Genomic DNA, 27,410 nt, shown 5'->3' with positions numbered 1-27,410 from the left:
GAATAGCACTTGTATTATCGGCATGTAGAGGTGTAGGATCGGTCTCAAAAAAGTCTAACTCCGCAAGCAAACCTCGAAGCCAAATGATTTTAGAATAAGCAAGAGACATCGCCCGGTTCTCAAATTCCGTAGATGACTTAGAGACTCTATCTTGCTTCTTACTTTGCACAAACATCTTAAACTAAAACTCCCTACTAAGATAGTTTTTGCCATTGAAACGAACAATAGAATATTCTCCAGACATTACAAAAACAGAAATAGCCTAGGAAACAAAAAAAAAAAAAAAAAAAACATCGTCAAAGAGCCTAAATCTGATAACAAACCTCCAAATAATCAAAGATCTCCAAGAGCCTAGAATTGAAGAAACCCAAAGAAAACTCCAAGATCACATCACAGATGTGTTGTCACAACCACTAGATAAAAAAGAAAAAGAACCGAAAAGTTGGGCTAGAGTCTGAGAGCCCCTAGGGCTAAATCCGAGAGCCCCTAGGGCTAAATCCGAGAGCCCCTAGGGCTAAATCTGTGAGCCCTTAGGGCTAAATCCGAGAAAACCCAAAGAAAAACTAGAAAGCGTGTAAACTCTAAGTTCAGAACACAAGCTCTGATACCATGTCAAAATATTGTATGAATGGCCGAATACCTTGGCCTTGAGTTTTGTATATTATATATAGACTTTACAAGGATGCTATACATGGAAAGCAAATAAAAGCAAATAAATTCCCTATGATTCTAGTCCTATACATGTAAACTATAATCTGTCAAATAATATATGCTAACTGTACAGAATAATAAATGGAGAAATAAGGAAACAATTGTAGGCTAAAATAAGGAAAGAAGTGTGGACAGCAAAGTTGCCAACTTGCTCTCCACACTTCTTCTTTCCTTATTTTAGCCCACACTTCTTTCCTTATTTTAGCCCACAATTGTTTCCTTATTTCTCCATTTATTATTTTGTACAGTTAGCATATATTATTTGACAGATTATAGTTTACATGTATAGGGCTAGAATCATGCGGGAATTTATTTGTTTTTATTTGCTTTCCATGTATAGCATCCTTGTAAAGTCTATATATAATATACAAAACTCAAGGCCAAGGTATTCGGCCATTCACACAATATTTTGACATGGTATCAGAGCTTGTATTTTGAACCTAGAGTTTACACGCTTTCTAGGTTTTTTCTTTGGGTTCTCTCGGATTTAGCCCTAAGGGCTCTCGGATTTAGCCCTAAGGGCTCTCGGATTTAGCCCTAGGGGCTCTCTGATTTAGCCCTAGGGGCTCTCGGATTTAGCCCTAGGGGCTCTCGGATTTAACCCTAGGGGCTCTCTGATTTAGCCCTAGGGGCTCTCGGATTTAGCCCTAGGCTATTTCTGTCTTCATAATGTTTGGAGAATATTCTATTGTTCGTTTCAATGGCAAAACCTATCTTAGTTGGGAGTTTTAGTTTAAGATGTTTGTGAAAAGTAAGAAGCAAGACAGAGTCTATAAGTCATCTACGGAATCTGACTACCGGGCGATGTCTCTTGCTTGTTCTGAAATCATTTGGCTTCGAGGTTTGCTTGCGGAGTTAGATTTTTCTGAGACCGATCCTACACCTCTACATGCCAATAATACAAGTGCTATTCAGATCACGACCAATCCTGTCTATCATGAGCGCACAAAGCATATTGAAGTGGACTGTCACTCTATCTGTGAAGCCTTTGAAGCTCGTGTTATCACTCTTCCACATATTTCCACTGACTTACAAATTGCTGATATCTTCACCAAGGCTCTCCCTCGTCATCGACATTGCTTGCCAAGTAGCAAATTGATGCTTGTTGATCAACCTGCATCAATTTGAGGGGGGCTGTCAAAGGACAACTTTGCTGTCCACACTTCTTTCCTTATTTTAGCCTACAATTGTTTCCTTATTTCTCCATTTATTATTCTGTACAGTTAGCATATATTATTTGACAGATTATAGTTTACATGTATAGGACTAGAATCATAGGGAATTTATTTGCTTTTATTTGCTTTCCATGTATAGCATCCTTGTAAAGTCTATATATAATATACAAAACTCAAGGCCAAGGTATTCGGCCATTCACACAATATTTTGACATATTCATGCGTGGTTTCCTATCAAAAAAAAAAATATTGCTTATAAATTTAATTTATAATTGTAAAAGTAGGATGGACAAAAGACCCATGTGTTATTATGGGTGTGGACGGATGCGTATTTTCATGTTGAAAACACAGAAGAACAATCGTCGTTGGTTTTATCGTTGTCCATTATATCATGTAAGTATATTTAATTATAACATGAAAGCATATTGATATTAGTGAAATACATACATCAAATTTTATTTTATTTTTAATAATTTATGTATTGTAGGAACATCCCCATTGCTTTATATGGGTTGACAAGTATAATCTACAACAACCTCAACAACTAGTTATCAACTTATGACACCCAATGCCTACGACAAATCCTAAAAGTCGTCTTCTTCTTATTGGTTGTTGTGGGTGTAGCATTGTCATGTATTTTTTATTATTTATCATATTTCTTCTTCTTATTTTAATTACTGCTAAGTGAATGTATATGTTATCTAAAAAATTATCATCTATAAACTCTAAAACTTTAATATATTATATTAAAATATGATGTTGGTATCATAATACTTATAGTATTTATTTGTGTTAATATTAATTGTATTAGTATACATATAATTTAAATGATTTTTTTGACGAAAACATGTATTAGTATAATGCATTTATGATTAAAATAAATGTTTTCAAAATGATTATGGAGTTTACCATATGTACAAATATAAATATTATTGAAATTAATATAGTTACACATGGTTACAAAGTTCTCATTTGTTCAAGAAAATTATAATTGGCGTAAAATTTTTAAAATGAAATAATTTTTTTAATTTAAATGAATTGTGCATATAAAAATTATTTATATATTTATAATATCAAGTTACTTGAAGAAAACACTTCATTAATTGAAAAAAAAAAAACTTCCAAACATGTTTTTGGTTTTACTTGTTCTAAAAAACTTTTTTATTAACTCAACCAAACATGTTTTTTTTGTTTTTGAGAACAAAAATTGTTTTTTAGAATTCAGTTCCCAAGCACAATTTTTTTTTTCTGAAAACACCAAAAACTGTTCTCAAAAACTGTTTTTCAGAACAATTTTCAAAAACAACCAAACAAGCCCCTAGTTTCTACCTTTCCAAGCTTTACATTGGAATCTATAGAGGTATTTGAAGGTCTATAGCCACTCATTTCTATTTCCTTTAAGAGATCAAGAATACATTTTCATTGTGAAACAACACCTCCCTTCTTTAACCGTGCTACCTCCATTCCAAGAAAATATCTTAAGGCTCCAAGATCTTTAATTTCAAATTCAGCAGCTAGGCACTTCTTCAAATAATTCATCTCAACCATATTATCTCTTATTAGAATAATGTCATCCACATAAACTAACTTTACATCCTAGAGAGTATTTCACAAATAGGGTCTAATATGTTTGTCCTTTACAAAAGCCTATTTTCTTCATAAAGGGGGTGAACCTCTCAAATCAAGCCCGAGGAGATTGCTTAAGGCCATATAATGACTTTTGTGGTTTACAAACCTTTTAGCCAACCCTCTTATCAAAACCAGGAGGTAGATCGATGTACACCTCCTCCTTTAAGTCTCCATTAAGGAAAACATTTTTAACATCCAATTGTTATAGTGGCTAATCTAGATTTGTAGCAATTGATAAAAGAACTCTGATTGTATTTAATTTTGAAATGAGATAAAAGGTTTCTGAGTAGCCAATCCCATATATTTGTGTAAATCCCTTAGCAACAAGATACGCCTTATACCTTTGTAAAGAGCCATTAGAATATCATGAACACCCACTTGCAGCCAACAGTAATCTTCCCTTAGGTAGAGTTACCATCTCTCACGTCTCTCAAGGGCCCTCATTTCCTCAAGAATAACCACCTTCCACTCTTGAATTTTTAGAGCATCCTATGCTTTCTTCGGAATTTCTACGCTAGAAAGTTGAGAGGTAAGTGCAACCATGGAAGATGACAAATTCTTATAAAACATGAAATTGGCCATAAAATGTTGAGTACAAGACCTAACACCTTTTTGAAATGCAATAAGGACATCAAGATCACTAAGAAACTCTACATGTTTAACATTGGAAGAAGAACATGGTTTAGATGGAGGCTTATCTTTCTCTAGTGGTGAGATTAGATCTATTCTCAAGACAAATTCATGGCCTTGTTGTAAAATAGGTTCCTCCATCCTTTGAATATGGTTTCTCCATAATTTTTTTTTTTTTCTTGGAAACGACACAAAGATATATTGATAGAAAAAGAAGTACAATAAGAAGGATGAGAAATCCTCCCGCCAAAGACAACTAAATTATAGGAAAATACACAGAAAACAAACGAACTCTCTATAAAGGACCAATCCTTATGGAGTACACACCGCTAACTAATCAAGTTGAATCACATTAAGGGGAGTCCCCTTAAATGCCTTGGAACAAAAAGCCCAAAGAAAAGCAAGGAAAACAATAGAGTCCCAAAGAAACTCTGAATTCCTTGCTTTATCCTCGAAAATCCTCGCGTTTCTTTCCCACCACACAACCCGAATTAGAGCAATGCTCGCAACTTGCCACAAAACTATCCCCCTCTTAGAAGTACCAAAACCTTTAAATTTGATGGACATCATGTCAAATATGCTCCTCGGGGGAACCCAATCCATCTTAGCTAACTGAAATAACCTGTGTCACAACCCAATCGTCAAGGAACAATGAAGAAAAAGATGATCTGTTGATTCCCCATGCTTCATGCACAGGATACAAATATCAGGACTAAGGGCTTTGTAGGGTCTTCTCACTTGTAGCATGTCATTAGTATTCACCTTCTTGTGTGTCACTCACCAGACAAAGGACTTCACTTTGAAAGGAACTTGAGAATTCCAAACAAACTTTGAAGGTAAGTCCTGAGGAGATCCAAAAAATTGAGATAATGCTAGAAAGAAGATTTGACTGAAAAAAGCCCTGAAGAGGATAATGGCCAGAATCTGGCATCTGGGACCGAAGGAGATAGATGCAATTCATCAAGTGACCGCATGAGGCCTTCTAAGTCCTCTATCTCAGAATCTGACAGGTTACGACGAAAATTTAAATTCCAAGAGAAAGGACGAGTAGGACCGAGAACTAAAGAAATAGGAATGTTTTTATCCACGACTACTCTAAATAGTCTTGGATATTGGGTTCCCAAAGGTTGGTCCTCCCACCACAAATCTTCCCAGAAACGAATTCTTTCCCCGTTTCCTACCACATACCAAGTAAACAAGGAAAACTCCTGAAAGACTTGTGCAATAACCTTCCAAGGATAGCGATGTGACCATCTGACTAAAGTGTTAGCATCCCAACCATTGGAGTGTGAACCATAAATGCTTAAAATGAAGAAGTTTGTACAGATGCTCTATGTGATCCTTAGTAAAAGGAGATGTTTCTCAAGAAGGTTGTTGGCCCCTATTTTTCACTTTCGACTTGGTAGGCACTACACTCCCCGCTAAGTTTTTTCTTCGGGTTTGATGGCTTGTCGCGAATCTTTTAACAAGTGTCACGAGTATGTCAGGGTTTCTTACAATAGTTACACCATGGTCTATCACCCTTTTTAGAATTCCTTTTTTCTTCTTCTTGATCAAATCCCTTAGTAACAAGGGCAAAACTATCAAATTCTGCTCTAGCCCTTGGTGACTCAAGATTCATTATAATGAATCTTCTAGCCTTTTCTCTTCTAACTTCAAAAAAAACTAATCAAAGAGATAGCAATGGTTTCTTCCCTAGGAGTCAACCTCTCACTTCATCAAGGAAATTATTGAGTCTCACCAAGAAAACAAAGACTTTGTAATTCTCTACTCGTTTCATGTATCTCACACTATCCCTAGGGTTTTCCTATTCCTCTTCATAACACAAATCCAACTCCTACCATAAAATCAGCCTCTCGTTATAATACTCAGCCACACCACGATCCCTTTGTTTAGATTGCCACAACTTTAATTTTAAATCAAATATCAAAGCAAAATTTTCTAGATATGGGTATGTTTCCCGGACTGCCTCCCACACTTCCTTTTTTATGAACAAATAGGGCTTCCCCATCTTTGGCTCCATTGAGTTGATAAGCCAGGTTGTTATCATGGAATTTTCTGATTTCCATGCTGCCAACTTTGGATCATCTGCAGTTGGTTTCTTCACCTCACCAGTTATGTGTCCAAGCTTTCCTCTTCCATCGATTGCTAGCTTCATAGTCTAGGTCCATTCTAAATAATTCTTACCATTCAAATTATGAACTATTAATTGAAGGGTAGAACTAAATGATGAGATATCGAGTCCATTTAGGAAAGCAATAAGATTTATCTGGCCATCCTCTATTGTAACTAAGGAGGATGAATTTTCGTTGGCCCCAGTCATAGTCATCTTCATCATGGGAATTTTTTGATAAAGAGACCAGGTTTTGATACCATGTAGGCTTTGAGGAAAATAAATTTTTATCAATCCTCTTTTCTGAATAATACACAAAAGGATATAATACAAGTTTATATAGAGACTCCTCCAGCTAGAAAATAGGAACTTCCTTAGAAAATAGAACAGGAAACTAACTAAAAAAAAATCTAACTAAACCTGAATTTAAAAATAAATATCAGATTTTATCCTTTTTCCTAAAAATAACAACAATATTCCTAGATTCTCAACACATGCATATAGAGTAAACTACATAAATAATAGGGTTACAAATGTAAATACCATATTTAACAAATCCCTTCCTCTCCTTAAAATAATAGATCATAAAAAAAACTTTTAAAAGAACTGAAAAGATCTTTGAAGTGTGAGATTTGTGCAGAAGCCAACAACAAACATAGGATAGATCAAAAGTTAAATAGGCCTTAAGAAATTGCGGTCAATCTGAGGGATGATTAGGTGTGAAGAGAATCTCATCAAGATAAAACAATAGACAATCAATCTCTTTACGCTAGGCCAGTTTGTAAAATGCAGGGTTGCCAGTAAGAATCTAGTTACCAAAACAAAGGAGCTCAAGAGATATTTGATGTCATGAAAATAATTAAACAAAAGCAGCTTTGATGCCCTTCTTTGTTTTAAACCTAACAATAAAACCACAGTTACTTTAGCAGCTTTGATGCCCTTCTTTGTTTTAAACCTAACAATAAAATCACAGTTACTTTATAGAATTCCTCCAATAGCAAGCATAGGGTCAAATATAGGAGACCCCAAGACCCCAACTTAATCAACCAAAGTCATATACTAGGACTAAAATTATATTCTTAAAACTACAAAACTTCTATAAGAAAAAAATAAAAATAAAGTAATATTCTAAAAAAATAAAAAAAGAATAGATTCCTTATAACTATATGCTGCTACAATAAATAGATGCGTCACTATTCAGGGGCCCACATCAAATAGGATGCGTCAACAATAAAAGCTCTATACATTCTGTAAGGAAAAATCAAGGTTCATCATCAGGTAGCATCATTAACCATCCAACATAACAACGAAATAATGCATTATGAAAAGTGATTTGATCAATACATCCATCCATGAAACTTGTGATTTTTCTTGTCAAACCCAAGTTCACTCAATCCATGGGAAACTGAAATCTGATACAAGTTCTTTTGTTATTAGGATCATGCAGCATGTTGCTTTATATTTACTTTAGCAACACTGCAGATTTTAGTTATTAATTGCATTTCAGTCATTTTGTTTATGTTTTTACATGCATGCACAGGGGAGAGATTGATTTTATTAGGTTCAATAAATGCATGAGTGATTATGTAAGAGAATGTGGGCCATAGTATTTAGCTGCTAAACCTTGAAGGAAGAGTGTTTCTTTGTTTTTCCAGGTTGCATCATCTTGAAGACCAGTACTTTGACAGAGTTACATTTTTCAATGCTTTAATTTTTTCCATTCACATTTCTGTTAAAATCAAAATTAATCACCATTAACTTGAGTGATCAATATATACCCTGCATTGAACTACCAAATAACTGTGGCTTATTGATGGTAACTTTTATCTTCAAAAGTTATTTCCTCAGGGTGAAAAAGTAAAATTCAGGAGCCTTAAATGATATACAGATAGGAGGAACAAAAGAAATACAAGACCAAGATGATATGGATGCATATTCAGAGAAATACAAAGCATTCCAGAAATAAAGAGGTTAAATAGGCAATTATATAACAAAACCTTTGAAGGTCCAGAAGCATGAAGAATGTTGCAAGCTTCCCTACCATCTTTTTCAGTCACAATCCTGCAGTAAGTCCTGTCAGAAAGCGCAGTGGAAACAGCAAAGGCACAAGACACAGAAAATAGATACTTATAGTGCAATATAAGACTTATTTTAATTTTTGTCAATTTAAATTCTGTAGATAGCTCAGAGTGGGAATGTAAAAAATGCAGCTAAGAGGAATTTAGAAACTCAAAACCTTTATTAAGTTTCATATTGTATATGATGTGAAAACTATTACATTTAATTTTCTTTGTATGATCTTTATACAAACAAAAATTCATGAAACAAAAATGTTGATAGCAAACAACACAGGCCCCCAGGGAATATTACCCTATACTATAAATAAGGTCAGTACAGGATGCGGCCCCCTCTTGGCCAGCCTATCATCCCCTATTTTTGGATGTGAATGTCAAGCATCATACATCTCATCCAGAGGCATACAGAAATTTCTGCCATCCATGGTTCAAAGAATGTCCAACTCGGCCAAGTTGTATTCAAAACACCCCTTACTGCAATGACTATGAGGCAGCCACAGAATTTTCCAGTTTCGATGATGAATCAGCAGGTTTAGCTGAGTCATGGACAAGTCACAAAGAGAATTGTGATAGGATACCATGACATGGCCCAGTCACCAAGAAGTCAAGCTTGTAACATCCCTCTTTCAATCATATCCTGATTATAGGAATTGTCATACTGATTTATAAGCCCAATGTAGGACTGATGACATAACTTTGAGCCTACTGCATCATTCAATGTGAAACCCAATGTAAAACTGACACTTTACTATTTCAAGTAAAATTGTTTTTCTTGTAAGAAATATATAATTCCATGGACAATTCTAACATTTAATGACACAAAGGCTAGTCATTGTTATCACCTCCATCATGAGTGGTAATTTACATAATAGTAATGGTATGGTTGAAAGAGTTGTCTAAAGATTAACTCGTTTGCAACTTGTTCACAACTCATTCGAGTAGCAATGCTGCAGTGTCACGACTCACGATTTGCTTTCTGACTTATCCACGACTCAACAGAATCAGCTAATCCAGTACTGAAACTAAAGATGTTCATACAAGTCTCAAACTCATCATGGGAAGTGATATTTTGAATACGACTGATACAAGTTAGCCAATTCTTTGACCCATACCTCCCACAGCTCATAACATGTCTTGCTTCCTGGAGCATACAGCTTCTGAGCAAAAGAGTTGAAGCATAATCAGTGATTGAGAATTCTCCTAAAAATAAAATACACTGGCAGTCATATTAACAACAATTTGCCGAATGCAATTGCCGACCTTTCTGGTACTTCTTAAAATGCATTCACTCTGATCTCCTCTAAACATCCCGCAAGGACCAGTCAGAACTTCAAACAATGTAGCAACTGATGTTTATCATGTTCATAGGAAAATTACAGTATATAAGAAAACCCAATAAATTTTTTCATTCTCTTGATCTTATTAAGAATACCTCATAACAAATTTTTGGGGTTTTAAGATGCAAGATTCTAGGTTTGTGCAGTAAGGTTTATTGTGTATTATTTATTAATTTTATTTCACCCCAGTTTCATGGAATTTCTTCCAACATTCAATAAAGAATTTAGTGCAGCAAGGAGATATCCGAAAGTATAGAGAACATGAAGTGAACAAGGTCAGATTCAAGAATATTATCATATAGTACCACAAAATACCTGAACCCAGTTAGTAGTTCTGCTTCAAACTGATTAGGAGTCAACATTGAAGCAACTGGAACAACCTAACCATAAAAAGTCTAGCTAGTGATCTTTGCATCAGGAAATAATAATACAGATAGACAAAATTCATGATCAAACTCAATGGCAATTATTTATTCAAGTTGTTTAAGATATCGGATCTAGCCAACGCAAATGTTAAAATGATGTTAAATCTTGAATTAACATAGACTTGAACCATAGTAGAATTTTAAAACACTAGAGTGAAATAATTCAAATTTTGTATCTCACTTGTATACATGTGAACATAGAACAAGCTTACACACACAATATCCCATGATTGGATTGCTCACCTTCTCACGGTAGATTGCCACTAACTCTGTTGGGACATAGAGCTTTCCGTCATCACCCATCACAGGATCACAAACTTGATAAAAGCCCCAATATTAATGAGAAGAGATGATTAGGCATTATTTTTGGATATGATGAGAAGAGTAGGCAGAATAATATAAGAAGTAAAAATGTTCAAAACAATGTTAAACAGGATCTAAAACTTACAAACAGCCATAGTAACACATAAGTTATCAGTTATAGAGAAATAGGAAAGAATGACTATGATGTTGGCCCTAAAATGTTATCCACACCTGCTTGAGTTCATGAACAGAAAACTGAGAACTAGTAATGATCATGGTGCGAAATCTTAACAGTTTAGCCCTTCTTTGCCTTGGATCATGTGTCGAAAGAGAAATGCTAGGATCTTTGAGGAAAAGTGGAGGACGGTAGAGATGTTATGGGATTTACTTCCCTTCTATTCCTCCTTATGGGTCTCTTGTACTGCAGGATTTAAGCACTCCTCTCAATGTTATTCAACTTAATTGGTGTTCGGTTTGTAATTCGAAAGGGTTGGACAACAATGAGAGAAGCTTTGTTTAGAATCGATATATAGCCATAAATGGACTAATTTTTATATAGATTTCCTTGTATAATGGAGAAGCTTCAGTCATATTCTGATCAGATTCTTGAATTTTGTGAGGAGGACCCCTCATCCTTCTCTTGTACTTTTTATCCATATCCAATATATCTTTGTTTCTGATAAAAGAAAAAAAAAACAAAAGATTAGCCCTTCTTCAAGTAATAATCATATTCTTTCTCCATCTTTAAGGTTTTTCATACTGATGTTGATCTCCCAATTACCCTTCAGAAGGGATTCATTAGTCTACTAAACACTCCTTTCCCAAATTTTGTGCCCATACATTATTGCCTCCAAGATATCCTTTGTTCAGGTTCGAGTTCATGTGGTTGAAGGTGGAAGGCTTCAAAGATTTATTGCAGTCTTTGTGGTCGGGTTTCAGTTTCAGTGGTTCTTATAGCTACATTCTAACAGAAAGGTCAAAAGCTTTAAAGGCTAAGTTGAAGGTTTGGAACAAAGAGGTCTTTGGCAATGTCTTGTCTAGTAAGGAGAGGGCTCTGAATCAGGTGGCTTTGTAAGATTTTGAGGAAGCAACCAGAGTATTGACTGTGGAGGAGCAGAATGCCAGGAATCTAGCAAGGGAATAGTACAAGAAATGGTCCCTTCTGGAGGAAACCTCTTGGAGGCAGAAGTCAAGAGAGTTTTGGTTGAAGGAAGGTGATAGAAACACTAGCTTCTTCCACAAAATGGCTAATGCTCATAGGAGAAGGCATCAGTTAGCTAAGATTAAAATTAATGGGCATTGGGTTTCAGAGGAGAGTGAGATTAAGGAGGGGGTGGTTCGGGCTTTTCAGGTTCTTTTGTTTGAGATAGGGGAATGGAGACCAACTATCAACGAGCTTTCTTTTGAAGTATTAGGGGAACAAGATGCAGCAAATCTGGAGGTCCCTTTCTTTGAGGAAGAGGTGTTCACAGCCCTTTCAGACCTTAGAGAAGACAAAGCACCAGGTCCTGATGGCTTTCCTATGGCTTTTTAGCAGTTCAGTTAGGATTTGGTGAAGGAAGAGGTGATGGCTTTTTTAGGGATTTTCATGAAAGGGGTCGCTTTGTGAAGAATTTGAATGCTACTTTTTTCATCTTAATCCCTAAGAAAAGGAGAGCCAAAGACCTAGAGGACTTTAGGCCTATCAGTTTGGTGCATGGTCTCTACAAGTTGTTGGCTAAAGTCTTAGCCAATAGAATTAAGAAGGTGGTCTCCAATTCCCAAAATGCTTTTATGGAGGAATGAGGTCATTCTTTCGTTGTTGAAGAGTAATGAAAGCAGCTTGCTATGCAAACTTAATATTGAAAAAGCCTATGATCATGTTAATTGGGATTTTCTCTTTGCATCCCTTAAGAAGATAGGTTTTGGGGAGAAGTGGATGTTATGGATCAAGTGGTGTATCTCTTCAGCAAGGTTTTTAGTTCTAGTTGATGGTGCTCCAACGGGCTTCTTTCAGAGTTCTAGGGGCCTAAGACAAGGAGATCCCCTCTCACCCTTTTTGTTTGTAATTGCTATGGAGGCTCTTAGTTGTTTGCTCAAGAAGGCTAAGGTTGGAGGTTTTTTACTAGGTTGGAGGGTAAGTGGTAGAAATGGAGATGGAGTGGATATCTCGCATCTTTTGTTTGTCGATGATACTTTAGTTTTGTGCAAACTGAATCAAGACCAGTTGACTTACTTTAATTGGTTGCTTATGTGTTTTGAAGCCATTTCAGGGCTTAACATTAACTTGGAAAAAAGCGAGTTAATTCCGGTGGGAATGGTGGAAAATGTCGAAGGGTTAGCCCTTGAGTTTGGTTGCAAGGTGGGAGCACTCCCATCGTCTTACTTGGGTCTCCCACTAGGTGCCCTTTTCAGGTCTGTGGTGGCATGGGATGGGGTGGAGGAGAGGTTTCGCAAAAAGTTATACATGTGGAAAAGGTAGTACTCATCCAAGGGTGGGAGGATTACCCTAATTTGGAGCACTCTTTCCAGCATGATTATCTATTTCATGTCTGTGTTCTATATTCCAAGAACAACTAGGATGAGATTAGAACAAATCCAAAGGGATTTCCTTTAGAGAGGAGGAGCCCTTGAGTGAAAGCCATACTTAGTAAGGTGGTCCATTATTTTATTTTATTTTTGATAAATAATTAGTAAGGTGATCCATTATTTGTACAAATAAGAGCAAGGGTGGACTGGGGGTAAAGAATCCTGCTAAGCTTTACAAAGCCCTTTTAGGTAAATGGAGCTAGTAGTTTGCAAAGGATAGGGGGGCTTAGTGGAAGCAAGTTATTAGTGGCAAGTACGAGATGGAAGAAGCAAAGTGGCACTCCAAGGTGGTTAGTAAAGTTAACGGGCAGGGTTGTGGAAAGCCATTAGAAAGAAATGGGAGCTCTTAGATAATAAAGTTGCCTTCTCAATTGGTAGTGGGCGGAGAGTGAAATTTTGGAAGGACAAGTAGTGTGGTGATGTGGCACTGCATACTTCTTACCATGCTTTTTATGCTATTGTTGATTCTAAGGAGGATTGGGTGGCGAATGTTTGGCACTCGATATGGCTTGAAACAATCTCCTCGAGCATGGTTTAGCAGTTTTAGTTCTGTTGTTCAGGAGTTTGGCATGTTCTGCAGTACAGCAGACCATTCCGTTTTCTATCATCATAACTCTTCAGGGCAGTGTATTTATCTGGTAGTTTATGTGGACGACATCATCATTACAGACAGTGATCAAAATGGTATTCAGAAACTAAAGCAACACCTTTTCACCCACTTTCAGACTAAAGACTTGGGGAAACTCAAGTATTTCTTAGGGATCGAGATAGCTCAATCCAGTTCCGGTGTGGTTCTTTCCCAAAGGAAGTATGCTTTAGACATCTTGGAAGAAACCGGTATGTTAGACTGTAAACCGGTAGACACTCCTATGGATCCAAATGTCAAACTTATACCAGGACAGGGGGAGCCTTTAGGAGATCCTGGGAAATATCGGCGACTTGTAGGTAAACTGAACTACCTCACCATTACTCGTTCAGACATTTCTTTTCCTGTAAGTGTTGTTAGTCAATTCCTACAGTCACCATGTGATAGCCATTGGGATGTTGTAATCCGCATTCTTCAATATATCAAAAGCACACCAGGCCAAGGTGTGTTGTACAAGAACAGAGGTCATACCTAGGTTGTCGGTTACACAGATGCAGATTGGGTTGGCTCACCCACAGATAGATGTTCCACTTCCGGGTATTGTGTTTTTATTGGAGGCAACCTAATATCCTGGAAGAGTAAGAAACAAGATGTAGTGGCCAGAGCTTGTGCTGAAGCCGAGTATCGAGCTATGGCTCTGGCAACATGTGAACTCATATGGCTGAAACATCTTCTTCGGGAGTTGAGATTTGGAAAGGATGAACAGATGAAGCTCACCTGTGACAACCAAGCCGCTTTGCATATTGCATCCAATCCAGTCTTCCATGAAAGAACCAAACACATTGAAGTTGACTGTCACTTCATTAGAGAGAAGATCACATCAGGATGTGTGGCAACTAGTTTTGTCAATTCAAATGACCAACTAGCAGATATTTTTACTAAATCTCTCAGAGATCCTAGAATTAAATACATTTGTAACAATCTTGGTGCATATAACATATATGCTCCATCTTGAGGGGGAGTATTAGATAGTGTACAGTTATTTAGGTTATTCACTTTTCCTTTTCCTTTTCCTTTTCTTTCCTTATTGTATCGTGGGTCCCACTAACATGTATATATATACCCAAGTCCAATGTGTATTATTTACAGTTTTTCAATAACAAAAATTAGGGATTCTCCCTTTTCTCTCTTTTCACAAAATAAGTGAAGAATGCTAAGAAAGGAAAAAATCCTAGGAGATTTTATGTACAACTATACAATTGTTACAGCTCATATAGACGACTAGAAAAATCTTCAATAATCTGCCACCCAAGTTAGCAGATTTTCCAACATAAAGAGTGGGTTAATCTTCCCTCTTGCAATACCTATGAGGTTGTGCTAGTGACACGACTTTTAATCTTCTTACAATTGCAAGATTCAATGCTCTTATTTTCATTTTAGGTTTTCCCTTGAGGATAAGGAGCATCTTACAAGTATCCTCAGTCTGCAGCCTGAAATGTTCTCATTTAGATCTAATTACCATCTAATTCATTAACATTAATTTTAATAAAAACTAAGTAAAAAAAAAGGGTTATAGAGAAAATGGATATGAAATGGACACTAAAAGATATTTGAAACAATTACTAGATATAACCAAACATGATATAATCATAATCATATCTCTTAGGAGTTTAGGATACTGAACACATATGACTGGGGTGTTTTACCTCATTTACATCCCATCACATTGTAAGAATGCTGTCATGGGCTGAAAATAAGTCTAGAGAAAAGTGAATTAATCTCAATAGAGAGAGCAGCTAATGTGAAGGAGACTTAAGAGCTAGGATTGTGGGGTATGGGAGCTTCCATCTACCTACTTGGAGCTTCCCCTACGGGCTTCTTTCAAAGTAGAGTCAGGTTGGGATAGAGTGGAAGAAAGGTTCCTCCAAAGACTTTCAATTTGGAAAAGGCAATATATTTCAAAAAGGGAAAGCTCACTTTGATAGCAAGCACCTCATCTAGTTTATTTATATACTTTTTATGTCCTTGTTCAACATTCCCAAAAAAGTTAGATTAAGGCTTGAAAAGATTCAAAGAGGCTTCCTATGGAGAGGCAAGGCTTTCAAGGAGAAGATGTAATTAGTAAAATGGGCAATTATTTTCAGGGAGAAAAGGAAAGGGGTGTAGGCTTAGATGTCTTTCTTCGCTTAATATGAGTTGACTCTCCTTGAAAAGTGGAGTTAGAGATATGCTTATGAAAGAGAAGCTTTGTGGAAATAGGTCATACATGGGAAGCATGGAGAGAAGAAGAGGGTTAGAGTTCTTACAAAGTGAAACAAGGATATGAGGTTGGGTTATGGAAAAATATCAAAAAGGGATGGGACTTGTTCAACAGTAAAGCATCCTTCGAGATGGACAATGGAAGCAGGGTGAAATTTTAAAAGGCTAGGTAGTGAGGGGATGAACCCCTATGTGTGTCTTTCCCCTCTTTGTATGCTATAGCATCTCAAAAGAGGCTTAGGTGGCAGACATTTGGGACAATCTAGGTGAAGGGGACCACTAGAATCCTTATTTCTCTAGACACTTGAATGATTGGAAGCTAGACAATATACATGCTATTTTCTCAAGGAATAGTTTTTTTTTTCAAATCTTTACATTATATCCTAAAGTCGGGGCATTCAATTCCTTTTCCAATGGGCATATTTCAAATCCACAAATCCCATCTAAAGCGAGTTTTTAGCTTACAAAACTAGTTGGAGAAATGCATTGACTTTGAATCAGCTTCAAAAAAGAGGGCGGTCATTGGCAAATAGATGCCTCCTTTGTAAAAGAAAGAGGAGTAAATTATCACATTCTCCTATGCTGTGCCAAATTGGCAATTGTTGTTCTCCCTATTCAGCATTGTTTAGTTCCTTTTTTTTTATGGTTAGGGAGACTCTTTTAAGTTGACATGGCTCTTTTGTGAGAAGAAAATGTAAGAAGGTTTGAAGAACCACTCATCTGTGCATTTTTGTGAACAATTTGACCAGAAAAAAAATCAAAGAGCACTCAAAAATGAGAAGTAGCCAAATCAATCACTTAAGTGCTCTTTCTTTAGAAATCTAATGTTATGGGTAGCATGTACATAGAAGAAGATTCAATGCTTTTAACTGATTTTTTTTTTTTTTCATAAGTTCAATGCTTTTAATTGATTTTGTCAATTGGGTGGGAACAAATTGAGGAAGGGAGTAGTTTTTTTGAGTTCTCTCTCTTTTTGGGAAAGCCTTTTGGTACCCATTGTATAAGTCCTATGTATCTTGGTGTATAATTTCTTTTTCAACACCTATAAAATCTTTTTGCTTATTATCTCAATAAAAATAAATCAAAAGAATTAGAAAGCAAAATGTTAAATCTGTGAGCAATTACTGCTATAACAGATTTTTCCACAACAAACATCACCTTCACAACTATTGGATAGGAATTTTTAGTAACACAATAATTTTTTTCTCATCAGGTTTTTTTACTTACATTATTTATTCTAAAATCTGATTAAAAAACAAGTCAACAGGTACTTTTGAAGCTAAGATGACTCAATTGTTAAGAGCATTTGTACACTGATCATCATCATATGCAGCAGTAGCAGTGCCAGTTATAGTTTCTCATTCCCCCTTTTTGAGTCCAGAAACAGAAACTAAATTCCATTTATACATTATAGCTCAACTACTAAGAAGATCCTCCTTTTGTCCCACATAAAATAATATAATATCTTCCAATACTCTAATGTACATATAAAGCTGGCAATTTCAATATCAGTCAAGGATACAATATTCTGCCAAAACATACCAGACATCCAAAAATGAAATTGGTAAATCAAAAATGACTTATTGTAGCCACAAATAAATCCAGTTCACTGAAAAATCAGGAAGTAACAGAAGAAAAGTTCAAAAAAAAAAAAGGAAACCCTCTCTAACCATGTTGATTATGAAGGGCAATGATTTCAGCAATATTCAATAATCTACTTTTTTTTAGAGGCAATATTCAATAATCTACTCACCATATGTCAGCTTTGGATTAACAGAACGGAGTTTATGGACAACTTCTAATACCGCGTTCAAAAAAGAAACAGAACCAATATAACCTGAAAATACACCAATCAAAGTTGAAAGCACCACAAGTGAACAAGAAAGCCTCCAAACAAAAAAAATATCACAACAAACAGACTGTAACACAAATGCCAAATTACAGGAAAGAAATTCAGAACATAGAGATATCAAAATAGCATATATTAATGTTGCAGGGTTGATAGCAAATACTGCCACAGGAGACAGGTTCTGAACACAAGTATGCTTAATTCTATCAAATGGAGGGATACAGACTCAAGTTAGATTAACAAGGGCGTTGACTATGTTGTAGGGGTTGAAATTTGGAACAATAAAGTGTTCTACGACATTGATTATGTAGTAGAGGTTGAAACTTGAAACAACAAAATCTGCAGCTTTTTAATGTCCAATATGGGACACGACAGCAAAAATATAAGTTGCAAGCCCAAATAAAAACCTTAGTTATGACAATACAACAGTGTTTCCCTACAAACATGCAATTTCTAGCCAGATGAACCTAGCGGCCAATGGTTGCTGAAGAAATAACTATGTCATTTCTATGAGCAGTATTTTTCAATGATATGAGGGAACACAACAACCATACACACTTTTTTTAGCTGATAAAAATGTGTATGAGAGAGAGAGAGAGATTGTGTGTGCACATGCAAGTGTGTTTCTCCAGAAACCTTAAGCAAAGTCCATAACCACAACCAATGTACATTCAGATAGCCGATGAGCTAAGTTTAGAGCTCTTAATTCATTGACATAAAAATTACATAATCCTCCTCACCAAGGAAGCCATTAAAAATCATATTTTTGCAAGTCTTCTATAGTATGCATAACTAAGAGGAATATTGAACAAAACTGTTGGAATAGGCAATTATTTTATGTAAATTAGCTGTATATTTACAGATGTATTATTAACATTGATTTGTATCTATTATGTATAGGAGGTTAGGACATTTTCCTAATTTAGAACTCTATAGGTCAACTAGTGTATTCTATATATCTTGTAATATTTTTTCCTAAAAATACATCAATTTTCGTCTCTTTCACAAATTCACATGGTATCAGAGCCATTTAGGTTCTTGGGTTTACTGGCAGCCTTCATCATTTTTCTGTTTTAGGTGGAGTTAATAGCGACCATCTGTGTCCTACTTCACAGCCTTCATCATCATTATCCTTTCTGTTTATTTCTCAAGTTGCAGCCTTTATTGCTGTTATTTTTTGCCACCACTTTCTCCCAAATCTTCTTCTCATTCAGTTCCTAGTGTCATATTCTCCTTCAACCATTTGGTGTTATACTTATGTTTGTTTTGTGGTAATTAAGTGAGCTGCAGAAGCAAGAAACAGCATCTTGTAGCAAGGTCTAAGTGTTGAAACTGAATATAGAGTTATGATTCACACTACTTATGAACTAATCTCTATTTAAGAACTTGTTACAAGAATTAGGATTTCCTCTGGGAAAGCCAATGATGCACTATGACAATCAAGTTGCATATATATTGATAATAATTTCATATTCCGTGAGAAAACCATACATATAGAAGCTAATTGTATCTTTACCAGAGAAGCTATGGTGAACAAGAAGCTTGTAACTGCCTCTATCAAATCAGAAGATCAAGTCAGAGACATCTTTACCATAGTTTTAGGAAAAAGAATTTTCAATTGTTCCTAGCTAAGTCTACTAAATATAAGGCTTTATGGTATTCAATATAAAATTTCCTAGCCTATAAGCTAGCTTAACAGATTAAACTTCCAAGGGATAGTTTTTTGAAGTGCAGATAATTAGTTAGACTTGTCATTATTCAGAATTTAGTTACTCTGTTAATTGTGCATATAAATTTAGTATATTATAAGTATGGGTAAAGCACTATTCCTATCACTAATCAGTTTGTTCACCAAAGCAAGATCCACAAGTAGACAATAAGAGAAGCTGAAATAGGTTTAGTTTAGATATGAAACAGACCTTCATGAAAGTTATTATGGAGACTGTAAAAAAGCTTAAAATATTGATGGAAAATAAAATCAAAAGATATTACCAAGGAAGAGGTCACTTGAATGTCCAATCCTACCCAAATGACATAATTTCTATATTGCAAATTTTAGTACCTTTAACTGGAACAACCAGTTGGGTTATAGACTACTTCAAGTAGGATTGGGAACTACTCCAGGTCATTACTGTGTCAAGCATCGATCAGAATTTAAGGGAGTAACCATTTGAGGAGGCTCAAATGCATGCATTAGGCATACCTTCTTTTTCAAAACTTATTTTCAATGAGTTAACAGCAAGAAGTGAAGCTACCACAGGATGCAAGACCAATTTTTAAAGAATAAATGAGGAAAGCAAGTAAAATAAACATACCTGTTAACAAATGGGTATAGTATAATAAGTTATTCTCTTCCAGGCCTGCTATTAAATCTCCTAGTTGCTGTCCATTCAAAACTTGGCCCTTAAAAGTTGGGTATCCTGCAAGATATTCAAGTTGACTAACCATAATTTAACCTCAATTGCTACTAGGATCTCATGCCTGAACTCATATAGATTGGCAGTTGACCTCGCACCATATTTCAGGCTTCAGAGTTCTGAGACTGTTTGAGTGAAGTATAAGCAGCTTGCCTGTGTGATTTGAGAACTGTACTGAATTGATTGGATCGACATCATAGCCCAGTAGCTGGAGGGGAAAGACAGCCGATTTATTGCCAACATATCCCTAAGGGGAAATAGAAAATGGTAATGAAGTTAAGACACAAATATAATCTACCACAAACACATTAAATGTAACTACATAAGCTTATGTTGAAATGGTGTTTGGAACACATGAAATGAATTATTCCATTTTAAATACACAAATCCATCCTTCACAAAGTACATGTAGCATAAGGAAACTATAAATGGCAATGGAAAAAAATCAAGTCAATTCCAGAAAATTAAATTTTTTCTATGCACGTAAAGAATTATCTTAATACACATGCTATTGGATGAGGGGATGGGGATAAGCTTATTTCAAATATTAGGTAAAGCAAGAAAGGATAGTTTTATAACTTTCATTTCCCTATAGTGCCCAAATGTATGAAGGAAATTTATTCTTTTTCCAAAATGATAAGGTGAGCAAAGACATAGAGTAGCAATTGAGAGTTTGATACTTACCAATGATAAGAATCAAACTAAGACAAGCATTGCAAAGTATAATAATTTGCTTTTATGAAAGGGTATGAGTAAAGAAATAAATACTTTAGAGTCACATAATAGTATCAATATAACATAAGCGTTTAACAAGATATGAAGACAACAATGAAAAAGAAAAAAAAAAAAAAAAAAGAGAATTGATAGGTAAATTTTTGTCACTATTGGGACTTGAGACTAGAAACATCCCACAAACCTTCCCTAACCCTTTACCACTTGAAGGTAGCAATTAAAATTAATCCATCCTATAAAATTACCACATTAAGGATTAAAGTAGCAATGCTCAAGTGGGAAAAACATAATACAAACATGATAAATTCTTAAAAAGCAAAGAAAACACATGGAAATGACATTTTGTAAATAAATATATCATTAAACTTTTATGTGTGCATTTTAGGTTTTTTTTTATATAATGGTTTTAACTATAAGAGGTCAGTCACATTGGATGGTAAGATTTCAGAAGCTTGAGGAAAGAGTTGAGAAGAGTGAGAAGCAAGAAAGGATTGTACAAAGTGGTGGTGGAATTAATAAGAAAATTTTTAGGGGAGGGGAATTCCTTTCTCCTTTTGTTTGGCAAGAAGTGGAGCCTTTTATATATAGTATTCCAAAATAAAAAATCATACATCAATTATTCTATGATAACGTTGAAGCCTCTCGAGATGACATGTGTCACAGAGACACAACCACCTCACACCCCCTTCCTTTTCATTTCAGTCAAAATAAGTTTGATACATGTCAACTTTGCCTCAGAAGCCCCCAACTCTAGCCACTAAACCAAAACCCTCAAACCCCTTCAAAAGAAATTCGATAGTAGGTCAACCAACTACCCTACCAAGATGCGTCAATTCCATTTTGGACTAATCAAAGCATATTCCTGACTTGCTTAAGCGTTTAGCATCAAGGCGTTATGCCAAGGGTAACATCTTCATTGAGGATATAGGAGATCATCTAACCATCGATTTGGGAGGGAACTATCAATCTTTCCTAAAATAGGAAAGAAACGATCATCTCTCTTAGGTACGCATGGTGTCACCTTCACCAAGAGGTGGAACAGAAAAGACCACCTTTAGCATCCCTTCAAGAGATGACATTCATATTCTGTCAGCAACCAAATGAGTCAAGTATTTGCTTGGAGATAGGCAGATATATCCAATTGTTGTAGCATTGTGGCATAAGGAGTGATGCAGAGAAAGAGATGGACCTATCCATGCATTGGATCTATCCGTGCATCAAGTACCATGTTAATGGAAAACTGTTTTGAACATGTGATATGAACCTTGTATTTTGTCATGTTAGGATAGAGCTCACATGTCATAAGTTAAAAACATGACATGCAATGATTAGCCAATATGGACTTTGCAAAATGAGACATCAACAAACATTATATGATAGTTACTACTACTTAAATTCCTATTCTATTCCCCTTTAAAGTATATTTTTTTTAATAACTAACAAAAGATCTAGGACCTAGTTTAACATGAGAAGTCTCACACTAATAAACCCACATGCACATGCAGGCATCCAGTCTTAAGGGCAGCTACTTTGCATAAAAATTCCATGCCCAGGGCAATATCTAACTTACCCTCCTAGGTCCAACTTGGTGGGAGTCGTGGGACCAGCATCTTTTAATGGCCTTGTGTCTTATATTAATACCAAGAGAACTTATGCCATAACATGTTCACTATGTGTGTCATCCATGACAATTACAAGCCAATCCCATTTCCAAATTAAATAAGCATTTATTTTCAAGTTTTAAACATGCTTAGGTGCATCGGCACTTGTCCATGTGCATTTCGTCTCCCAAAGTGCCTCACATGGACAAAAACCTTTCAAAAGTGCCTCTAGTGCGATGTCAACTCCAGTTACCTGATGTAACTTTGTTCTTTTTCTTTATCAAAAAGAACAATTGATTAAAAATGAATTGAAAGTAAGAGAAGAGTGGGGTACAAAGGTATTCTGCAAGAAGAGGGTAAAAAAGGAAAGTGCACAATGATAACAACATCCAAGAAAGGCCCAATGCAAAGGGATAAAAACAAAAAGAAAAAGGGAAGAAGAATAACTAAAAAATTCAACTCAAAGAGGAACGAGATCCCCCCACAAAAACCTCAAACCTTGTCGCATCTCACTTAGACACACAATGTTCTTGAGCCTTCTATATCTATTTAGTGTAAGTCAGTCATGCACATCAACCTTTTCAAAAATCTGAACAATTACCCATACTTCCTACCTTAGGAAAGGTAGAAATTTATATTTGGTTTAGAATACAACACATTTTTTTCTGATAGGTGGTTTTAGATACAACACTCCATTTCAAGTAATTCCATAATTGCATTAATAAAGTGTACTCCACACTACAGCTCAAAGAGAAAGATTGAGAGGAAGTAGCAACTCTCAGTGCATAGGCCCACACCTCAAGAATGCGACACTTGGATGTTCACGACTTTCTTAGTAAACATTCAACTTCTTCCTTGCTTAAGACCAGAGTGAGTCTACTTCCATACAATGAATAGCCAAAGCAGGAAGTACTGCATCTCCAAATAGGCTGGATGCTTGGGGTTGGACCATGTCTAGAAATACAAAGAAGACAAGGGTGTTTCAGTTTCAATTAATATCCCCATCTGTTCACAAATTTTGTGCATTCTCCCTCCTTTATTGACTGATTCTCTTCTTAGCCAGCTTTTACTCTTCCCAAGTTATCAGAAGGATGGTTTCAGCTTTCAGAACACTAGTACTATCAAGTGGCAGACTACAGTAACAAAAGACCTTGTGTTTCCTGTCTGACTTTACTCTATGAATAGTAGCATGCAGGTGCATATTTCAATTCACAATCAAATAAGACAGGTGATAAACTTAAAACCCCCTTATTAGTGAAACAATGGCATCCCCTCCTCTGGCTGCGAGCCATCCAATTATAGAACCATAATTAAGATGGAATATATGCCCATTTGGCTTAAAAAAAGCAAGCAACCTTGCATAAATTCTATTTAGATTATGCCACAACAGTATTCAACTGAGACCAATCGACAGGTTACTTTACCCAAGAGAAAAGTACAGCATTTCCACACAAATGGAAAAAGTGATTTTGGTCCACAACAGAGAGACAAAGCTGTCCAGTTTTGGTTCATATCTTCTTCTATTCAAATTTTATAGCTGGTTCAGTTAAATTCACAATGCAGCCCACGCATCCATCACTGTATACCTCGTTAGTTCTATAACTAAATTACAAAACATAATGTGGCAAAAATCATACTTTTCCCTAGTCCTTTGGACCACAATTGTTAACTCATAAATCGTATCTTATCATCTATGTAAGTTGTTTATATGGTGAAAAATAAATTTATATATATATATGTAGACATATACAAATATATCGAAAGCATGAAGTATACATCAATATATAATTAACTTCATGAAAGATATTAGGATTTATAGATTTTAACCTTTATCATACCGTATAAAAACATTAAATACAAGAGCTTTGAAAAGCTCAATTCAACAAAATATGAGTTTAATGTATATGTTCATCACAAAATTAACAAAAATAAACTTTTAAAATTTTAAAATATGATTTATAGTTCCAAATTTTAACTAGGCATATTTACTTATATTTGTTCCAAAATTCCAACTTTTTACAATTGACATCATTCCTTTCCCAACCCACAAGGAAAATGAATAAATAACCAATATAATGTAAACATTCATATGATTAAAATGAAAATTTTCCAATATTCTTTGTAAGAATAAATTTGCTTAACTTCCAACATGGCCTTTGACAACAAGAATGTAGATTTATATTGTTATATTGCATACCAAATCATATATCATATATGCATTATAAGATATGCTTAAGATATGAGACAAATTGCAATACATATCAATTTCCATAAAAAAAAGATACTGCATTTATCATAAGTTTTTAACAACTATGTTTTGGACTACCCTGCTTTGTTTATTTTATAATTGTAATTAGTATAAGCTGTAAATTTAATAAGATGGTCAAAAAACATGATATATATACATATACATATCTACACACACACATATTTATATAAAAGATTAAGAAATCTGTTCCGTGCCAATGTATTTCTTCTGTTTCTGTTTGTTTCTCTTCCATTATTTGAGATGCATACATATTTCAGACATGCATTCTCCACCATAAAGCATCAACCCATATCTCAACAAAGATCGCAAAACTATGCTTATCAATTACCACTTAATCATTGATTATTTACTCAGACAAGAAGATCATTCCCCATTCATTTTCCTCAATCACAGATCAAATATAATAACCAAAAACAGATATTCCATTCAACTAAACCTAAAAATAAATATCGAGTAACATAAACAAAGAAGCTAAAACATTTCTTTATAGGAATACAAATTATTACTCAAAACAATGCAAACATTCCTCATTCATTCTTCTCGATCAACTATACCAATAACAGCCAAACACATGCACACGATTCAGATTACATTTAAATAACAAGTTAACAAGAAACCAAAATAAAATTAGTATAGATAAAACACAGGAATCCAATTTGGTCATGAGAAACCCTTGAAATAAAAGAATGTAAAATATAAAAATCCTTTTCTACTAACGTAAGACTTGTACAATTATTCCATGTACCCTGGTTGGTTCTCGGAATAAAAGAAAAACGAGAGAAAATAAATGGAAAAGCTAGCGGAAGGCTCTTCTCCTTAATCATTTTCTTCCTTTCCTCACAATCCACAAACAGCGTGCACAACACGGAACAGTCAAACTGGAAATTTTACTTTTCCTTTCAACTTTCCCGAAAACCAACCAGACGCAAATCCCATACCTGCACAGTATGAGACTGAATGCTGAGAACTCGTCCAGTCTCCGAGGGCAAAGCAAGCGAAAGGATCGGTGGCGCCGCCATTAACGATTTCTTCGAGAAGCTTATGTACCTGGAATTCCAGTTCCAGATTAACCGAATAAAGAAAATCGCAAAAGGAAATCAATGAAAAAAAATAAAGCGAGTTTGGGGATAGCCATTTACCGGAAAAAGAAGATGCCCGAGATTCTCGCCGGCTGCAGACGGCTCAAGAGCGGAGACCGAGAACGTAGCATAGAGAAGGCTTAGATTTGGTTTGATTTTGGAATTTATAGTGTGGGAATACGTGGTAAATTTGCGAAATTGCCACTGGCGTTTTGCCGTTGAGTGCGAGCAACCAGAGTCGAAAATAGAATATGGGTGTTTTGACTGGGCAAGGGCGGTTTGGGGATTTCGATGCATGAGCCGGACGATTGCTTGGGCCAAACATGTACTTCCTTGATTGGGCCAGACACGCACTTCCTGACGCAGGGCCAAACTTCTAACCATCACCCTCTGAAGGTTGTTCTTTGGTACCCACTACCTCCCCACATTTGACCCCAATAAGACCCCAATAATAAAATAACATGTGTAGAGCACGTATCATTAAAAAATTTGTAAAAACTTATCAAACATGACTTATTGGTGAGAAATAATCACATGTATTTCATGTATATATCTAAATATTACAACTTTTTTATAATTTATTATTAAATATCAAATATAATTTGTTATTTAATACATTACCTAACTCTATCTAAAAAAAGAAAATCCTATCAACTACTCTTATACTGTCACTATTCATATATAAAAAAATGGATAATTTAATATGAAAATTAAATAATTTCAACTACCAAATTATAAAATATGTAAGATGTATTTTGATGAATCAAATTTCAAGATCAAGTTTAAAACTTTTTGAGAGAGAAAATTTAAATTTTATATTATATGAAGAAGATGAAAGATTTCAAATGATTACAAGTGTCAAAGGTAATATTTGATATTTTTTTTATCAAAATATAATTGTTGTAGGAAGAAATGTGATGTTAAATAACGATTTTAGAATTTTTTATGAGTTTATTATAAAATTTTGTTATCAAATTGTTTTTAATATTTTTATATAATTTTTTTTTTTTTTGTTCATAGATTAAATTTGAAGATGAAGCTTTATATGTCTTGAAGAAGACATTATACAAAGGATGTCAAGTGATTACAAGTGTTAAAAGGTAACATTTGATTTTTTTTTTTTCCATTTACATATAACTATTGTAGGTAGAAATGTCATGTTAAATGACATTTAAATATGTAATGACTTATAACATCTAGATTTTTTATTTTTTTTTTGAGTTATTATTAATCAAATTGAGAGCTTTTAGTCATTTGTTATGAAATTGTCATCAATATTTTGTAAGAAATGGTACGAACTTTCTAAGAGATGGTACGAACTCTCTAAGAGATGGTACGAACTTTTTAAGAGAGGGTACGAACTTTCTAAAAGAGGGTACGAACTTTGTAAGACATAGTAAACTTTCTAAGACAGGGTACGAATTTTTTAAGACAGGGTACGAACTCTTTAAGATGGGATACGAACTTTGTAAGAGAGGGTACGAACTTTATAAGATATGATACGAACTTTATAAGACATGGTACAAATTTTCTAAGAGATGGTACGAACTTGTAAAAGATGGTACGAACTTTGTAAGACAAAGTACGAACTTTGTAAGAGATGGTACAAACTTTGTAAGAGATGGTACAAACTTTGTAATAGATGGTATGAA

General features: G+C 35.1%; 1 protein-coding gene across 6 annotated transcripts in view; it reads right to left on the bottom strand.

The window, feature by feature from the left end:
• Positions 1 to 26,015, bottom strand: part of LOC100251978 (pyridoxal kinase) — a 60,896-nt gene extending 34,881 nt beyond the window's left edge. For 2 of the 6 annotated variants that reach the window (XM_010662033.3, XM_010662034.3), the window contains exons 1-9: positions 25,819 to 26,015; positions 25,618 to 25,726; positions 20,176 to 20,324; positions 19,976 to 20,100; positions 17,565 to 17,648; positions 10,339 to 10,412; positions 9,986 to 10,050; positions 9,446 to 9,490; positions 8,256 to 8,319 (exon numbers count right to left, since the gene is read on the bottom strand). In XM_010662033.3, coding sequence (XP_010660335.1) covers positions 8,256 to 8,319; positions 9,446 to 9,490; positions 9,986 to 10,050; positions 10,339 to 10,412; positions 17,565 to 17,648; positions 19,976 to 20,100; positions 20,176 to 20,324; positions 25,618 to 25,726; positions 25,819 to 25,889 — 786 coding nt within the window. In that variant the 5' untranslated portion in view covers positions 25,890 to 26,015. Of the gene's footprint in view, positions 1 to 8,255; positions 8,332 to 9,445; positions 9,491 to 9,985; positions 10,051 to 10,338; positions 10,413 to 17,564; positions 17,649 to 19,975; positions 20,101 to 20,175; positions 20,325 to 25,617; positions 25,727 to 25,818 lie in introns of all 6 variants that reach the window. The other 4 variants (XM_010662035.3, XM_059742467.1, XM_010662036.3 and 1 more) reach the window with 2 other exon arrangements.
• Positions 26,016 to 27,410: the final 1,395 nt, after the last annotated feature.

This window comes from Vitis vinifera, chromosome 14, assembly GCF_030704535.1.
Source record: "Vitis vinifera cultivar Pinot Noir 40024 chromosome 14, ASM3070453v1".
NCBI classification, from domain to species: Eukaryota; Viridiplantae; Streptophyta; class Magnoliopsida; order Vitales; family Vitaceae; genus Vitis; species Vitis vinifera.
This window is presented reverse-complemented; position numbering and strand designations above follow the sequence as displayed.